At 49.3% G+C, this 6000-nt stretch overlaps 2 protein-coding genes across 2 annotated transcripts; both read right to left on the bottom strand.

Annotated features, from left to right (window-relative positions):
- Nucleotides 1-306: 306 nt before the first annotated feature.
- Nucleotides 307-1403, bottom strand: FIBRA_00840 (uncharacterized protein; the record flags this gene model as incomplete). The annotated part of the gene is made up of 6 exons (XM_012322728.1): nucleotides 307-497; nucleotides 556-835; nucleotides 893-932; nucleotides 994-1100; nucleotides 1153-1284; nucleotides 1341-1403. 6 exons carry the CDS (start codon nucleotides 1401-1403, stop codon nucleotides 307-309), a joined length of 813 nt encoding a protein of 270 aa, XP_012178118.1.
- Nucleotides 1404-3109: 1706 nt separating this feature from the next.
- Nucleotides 3110-4580, bottom strand: FIBRA_00839 (uncharacterized protein; the record flags this gene model as incomplete). The annotated part of the gene is made up of 5 exons (XM_012322727.1): nucleotides 3110-3406; nucleotides 3457-3795; nucleotides 3852-4056; nucleotides 4110-4472; nucleotides 4522-4580. The coding sequence occupies 5 exons, from the start codon at nucleotides 4578-4580 to the stop codon at nucleotides 3110-3112; spliced, it is 1263 nt and encodes a 420-aa protein (XP_012178117.1).
- Nucleotides 4581-6000: the final 1420 nt, after the last annotated feature.

The following is a 6000-nucleotide window of genomic DNA, read 5'->3' as shown; positions in this document are numbered from 1 at the left end:
TTTCATTCGTGTTTTTGACTACTCGCGGCGACGCACTCAAGGCGTAGCTATCCAAAATGGAGTGCAATCGGGTGATTCAATCTCATTTTTCTAGAACTACAACGGGCCGAGAAGGCCAGTGTGACCGTTACATTGGGCGCTCAGCGGGCGCCTCTGGAAGGGGGGGTCTCTGCGAGGCTACCCCAGACGTGTCGAAGACACGTCTGGGCACGAGACCAGAACCGACCACCATACTAAACATCCAACCTATGGTCATGGTTACGACCATCCACATTTGAATTGAACTGACACGCACAAACTATTAGCCTAAACTTGAATCGCACGAACTTCTTCCGAGAGACGGAAGCTGGCCGAATCTGCTGGGCCTAACTTGGCGAGGAGTATGAGCACCCTTTTGACCGTCTGATCTACCGGCATCATTGAAGTATCTAGATTGGCGACTGAGTCTTCCCATCGCTTCATGAGCTCTTGCATCTCAGGAGTATTAAGCTCGTTGACTATTAACAGCGATCAATCACTGCGGCAATTGAACATGGCTGAGAAAACATCACTCACCTACAAGGTTGGACGTAGACCCTGTGTCAGTCGGCCCAGGGCTGAGTGCGAAGACAGTGAATCCGTCCCGCTCCAGCTGAGCGGCATATTTCGTCATCACCATATCGAGGGCCGCTTTGGACAGCCCGTACGCAGCCATACCGGAAAAGCGCATCTGCCACGTCATATCACGGTTACCAGCTTCGCTGCTGAGTACCATGATCTTCTTGACGGTTCCCTTGCGAAGCAATGGGAGGAAGGCATTGATGGAATGAACGGCGCCGAGGGCATTAATTTGGAACTTCATTCAATAGTTGGATTAAGATGACAGATATGCAAAGAGGGAACAAGGACTTACAGCTTTCGTGAGTTCTGCATCGAGTTGCTCATCGCTTTCACTGTAGAATTACATTGAGAAACATTAAAAACCCGCTGGGTTGAGAGACGTTTGAGACAAACTAATCGGTCAAGCCACGGGACATGAAAGTAACATCCATATAGGCAGCGCTGTGGATCAAAACATCCAAGGTTCCGCCTGTGATGGAAGCAGCCTCCACCGCAGCAACCTACAGGCTGATCAGATTCATGATATTGGTTTTAACCATTAATATAAACTACCTTTAGTGCAGCGTGGTCAACCACGTCGGCTTGCAAGATATGCACATTCGGAAAGGAAGCCACAGTGGCAATATAAGGCGAATTCGCCTTGTCTCGAACGACCGCGAAGATGGTGTTGGCGGAATCTGTTGCCTGGAGGAACACTTGATTCAGCACAAATAGATGCAAAATTTCAGCATGTAGCTTACCAGTTGGCGAACTATCTCCAAACCAATTCCGCGAGAAGCCCCGATAACGGCGTAGGAAGGCATTTTTGAGAGACGGCTAGTTTTCAAAGAGGCCTCAGGCAAACGATGCCTTCAATTGATCTGTGGGTCGCGCTTTATATACCACCGCCCCCACAGTACCACAGAAACTATCTGCTTTGCAAACTGGCCGGTGCCAGAGCTGACGTAGCTACCCGGCATCTTATCGGTAGCTCAATCCCTCCGTGCCGTAGTTCAGTGAACAAGAGGGACTAAAGCGAGTCTTGCCCTAAAACACGGCTAACTCGTCCAAACATCATGGCCAAGTTCTTACAGTAGGCAAGGGCTGCTCAGCGAAGTTGAAACATAGTTGTTTTCCATTCCGCAAAACCAAAGAGAAACTCACCCAAGCTGAATCCCGTAGTGTGTAGGCTGCATGGAGCTTCTTGCGTGTTTGCACCGGCACGGCAGCTGGTATACACGGCAAACGGCAAACCTGTTCACGCGATAAATGATATCGTCACAAGAGCTCCCGGAAACGGGGTGCAGCGGGATACGTGCACATGAAGCCCCTGCAAACTTCAAACTTGAAGCTTGAAGACTCGCATAGATTTCCAGGACAAAAAAAAAGAATTATAAGAGCCTAGCCTAAGAAAAAATCGATACGTAGTTGCGTATTCTCCATAAATCGAAAGCCAGTCTGGGAACGCAGCGAACTATGAAGAGCCCCATGGTGTCCTCAGCCAAAGTCAGCGGTAGATGTCATTGCGTTGGTCGGAGCTGGAATCGATGGCCGAACAAGGGCCGGAAAGGCCCGAGATTAACATTCAGCGGCCTCAGTTCGCCCTCCACTGGCTCCAGGACATATTGGCGACACAGAGAAACGTTATACCGTCTGGTACAGTGATGGTGTAGGTAGAATCGATGTGAGTACCTTATTCAAGACATCATTGAGATGCTCATATCCTTTCTAGAGATACAGGGCAGTCTCTCGACTTAGTGATCTGCACTCATCCAGACCTAGTGCGGCAACCTGTAGAGAAAGAAATCGCAAATCATCACGGAGTCGTCATCAGCCTCAGAAGAAGACTTATGAGGTTTAGGAACGATAGTTGTTTCACAAGACCAACCAGCATGAACGCGGGCCCGATGTGCCCGGGCGCCGTGTTTATACCTGTCTACTGTTGCAGATAGAGACACCTACTCGCCACGTCGAGTAGCGACACCTGCCCGCCGCGTCGGGCATTGGTATTGACCCGCTGCATCCACACCGACCTGCTGAGTCGATCGCAAGCTCCACTCCCGCGCTTGAGTAAGCACCCCTTTCGACGGGCACACAGGTATCCAGTCAACTACACTCAGAAGCTCCACCAGCTCTCGTCCTGAACATTGACTCCTGCTCGCCCATCGGTATGTTGCCTTGTATTCGTCGCTATGAGCTCCGACCATGATTTTTTGCTCGTGCTTTAGTGCACAGTCCTTTTTTTGTCTACCCACCTTCCCTCCACTCATCCTTGATCTCTTTTTACAAGCTGCTTAGTTCGACACTACAAGCCTGCATTCGCGATACGTTGCTACATTTTCTTTCGTTGTAACAAAACATGTATTTGTAGCATGGACTACAAAATGAACTAGTCGAGATTACGTGAATCGCCTTATCTATAGATGAAATGGACGAAAACATTAGCCAATGGCAGTATAATAGTGTTTTTGTAAATGGGAAATGTCATGCACATCAATGCCGTCTAATGGTAAGAGATACACAGCCCAGCCTATGATTCTCTATGCTCCCGTATCTCGGCCTTCAAAAACGTTTGGTATAATCGCTCGCACTGCTCGATCAAATGGCTGCCTTCATCGGGATGTTCCTGCCACTGGTGTACAGGCACGATCCCGACACTCTCGTTCCCCCACCGATCGGTCTGCGCGCTGAACTTCGGGAATGCTACAGCGCCTTCGTCGTGAACGAAATGCGGAAGGCAGGAAAGCGGGGCGAGCACAGCGTGTGAGGCAGCAACGGCAGCCTTATATGTAGAAAACAGAATATGAGGAGAACCAATCAAACGGCACTGGGAAGACGATGTTAGTATCGTATCAGAGGGAGCACCAACAGACGCACAATATAAAAGAACAACAGCCTGAACAGTTCGAGGATATATGACTGTAGCAACTCAGCAGCAATATTTGTCGGAGTAATTCCCGGTGTCACGAGTAAATGTTCTATCGTAGCTTCATGCTCATTGCACTCCACTTTACGCGACTGTGCGAGGGCCATTGTCATGAGATCGATTTGAGACTTGGATGCCTGATATGAAGTGTTGGTCTTAGTGAGCTGCCAGTCATCGGTGGGATCATATAGCGGCAGTGCATCGACGGAAGACATCCATAGGATGCGGGCCGGGGACGAACATTCACTAACGATCTTATACTTGGCTAGTAATGGCTGGAGCTGACGGAACTAATGCACTCCGATTAGCACAGTCAGTGCTAAAGATCGCTGTGTCTGAGCCTCACCATGACATAGTGCCCGAAGACATTGCACTGCCAGACAAAACCGAGGTTGTCCCCGCTGATGACACCGACTTTCTGCACGTTGTACGTTGGGTGTAGCACAGCCTTGAGTAATGACTCGAAACACTGTCGAGCGAATATAATGTAGTTGATATGGCTATAAGTTGACACGCCAGCGTTACAGATCAGGTGTGAAATATATGGATATCTACACGAGACGATGTGAACATGGCAGAAGTGATAGTATAGGTCCAGACACACTTTTCTGAGATCTCTCTCCCGAACTGCAGAATACTTTGTGTGTTGCCCAAATCGACACGATGAATTTGCAGTAGCAAATTCCTCCGAAATTCTGACGCGTAGGCATTAGCCTCTGAGGGCCGTGGTATCTGGGCAATGTGTGTATCCAAGAGTCCGTAGAGTGCCGCTCTGGCATTCTCTGCACGGGTCTTGTCACGGCATGCGAGGATGAGAGTGAGTCCAGGTGGAGATGGGCTGTTCGCGAAAACGTGTCCGTTCACTTTGGAGTAGGGCGTTGACTGTGCAAGCTGTGGCCGTGAATCAGGAGGATTTACCTGTGAAAGCTGAACGAGCAGACGATGGCATAGTCCGAACCCAACACCTCTGTAAACCGTCCGTCTTTATACGAAAGCGAAGAGAGTGAAAAACGTACGCGTTTGCGCCGGTCACAATGATGACGAGGCGTGCACTGTTCTTTGAAGCGCGTGCCATGATGGTAAAAGACGAGTTTGGAAGAAATGGAGACTTGTTCACAGAGAGCTAGCTGCTAGAGCGAAGGCGAATTGGCCTCGAGATCCCCAGAATGAGACTCTCACGCTGTATCGTATGATTTCATGTTCGCGTCGCCTAGCGCCCATCCAGTGCCACATTGAGCGTGGCATCAATGCGGCTTCCAACTGCTGCATGGCTCAATGTGCGAAAAATAAATGGCGGATGAAGTTGGAATGATGACACAGGTGGTAAGATGATCGTTGCAGCGAAGGACGCAAAGCTCGTAGTTCTGGCGCCCACGATCTTGCGTCCACTTGCATAACAACGACCTCCACTAGAAGTCAAGCTTCACTCGTCCCGCGATGCCGCCGTTTGACCCCGACAAATGGATAGAGCAGCTTATGGAATGCCAACATCTTGCTGAATCGTACATGGAGGCCCTCTGCGAGCAAGTGTGCTCAATACTTATGGAAGAGTCCAATATTCAGCCTGTCTCGAGTCCTGTTACTATCTGTGGCGACATACGCGAACGATTTTGGGATTTACTGGACCCGCTACGAAAGGGGGAGAGGTTCCGCAGATGAGTTGCATCTTTATGGCACGTATGTGTTCCCCCCAGTTCGCCTCGCGAAGGCTGCTAACCATTCTGCAAAGTGACTTCGCCGACCGAGGACACCACAGCCTGGAGACGTTCCGTTGCTGTTTGTGTTGAAAGCAAAGTACCCGACTATGAAATCTACGAATTTAGGCAGCCCTTGATCTCTTCAGCAGATATCCCGACAAGGTGATACTATTGCGGGGGAACCACGAGAGCAGACACATTACGCAAGTATGTGGCTTCTACGGTGAGTCCCCTGTCTAGCTGACATCTTACAAAGCTAATGCGAACATATAGATGAGTGTCAGCATGAATATTACATTGCGCTCGTGTGGAAAGAGTGTTGTAGCGTATTTGATTATTTAAATCTTGCCGCGGTATGTTTTATAAGTCTACTCGTGCGATGACTCATGCGTTGCACAGATCTTCGACGGGGAGACGTTTTGCGTACATGACAGACCGTCGCCAGATACTCGGACGTTGGATCAAATCCGGGTACTCTCGCGCGCTCAGGAGATTCCTCACGAAGGCGCATTTTGTGGTATGCATGATATCGCCGTCTCCTTGGTCGGACCTAACATAACGCCCAAGACTTCATGTGGTCTGATTCAGATGAGATAGAGAAATGGGCCATTAGCCCTCGTGGTGCAGGCTGATTGTTCAGCGGAAATGTTACTCAAGAGGTACAGTACTATTTTCATGGTTTCTCACATGGCCTTTATGCGATCTAACTGTCCATGCAGTTCAATCATGTTAATTCACTGTAACTCGTTGTATAAGCCCACTAACTAGTCCAGAAGGATATAAATACATGTTTGATGA

Source organism: Fibroporia radiculosa (assembly GCF_000313525.1).
Source record: "Fibroporia radiculosa TFFH 294 genomic supercontigs, scaffold341, whole genome shotgun sequence".
NCBI lineage: Eukaryota > Fungi > Basidiomycota > Agaricomycetes > Polyporales > Fibroporiaceae > Fibroporia > Fibroporia radiculosa.
Note: the sequence above shows the minus strand (reverse complement) of the source record. Positions and strands in the feature narration are given on the sequence as shown.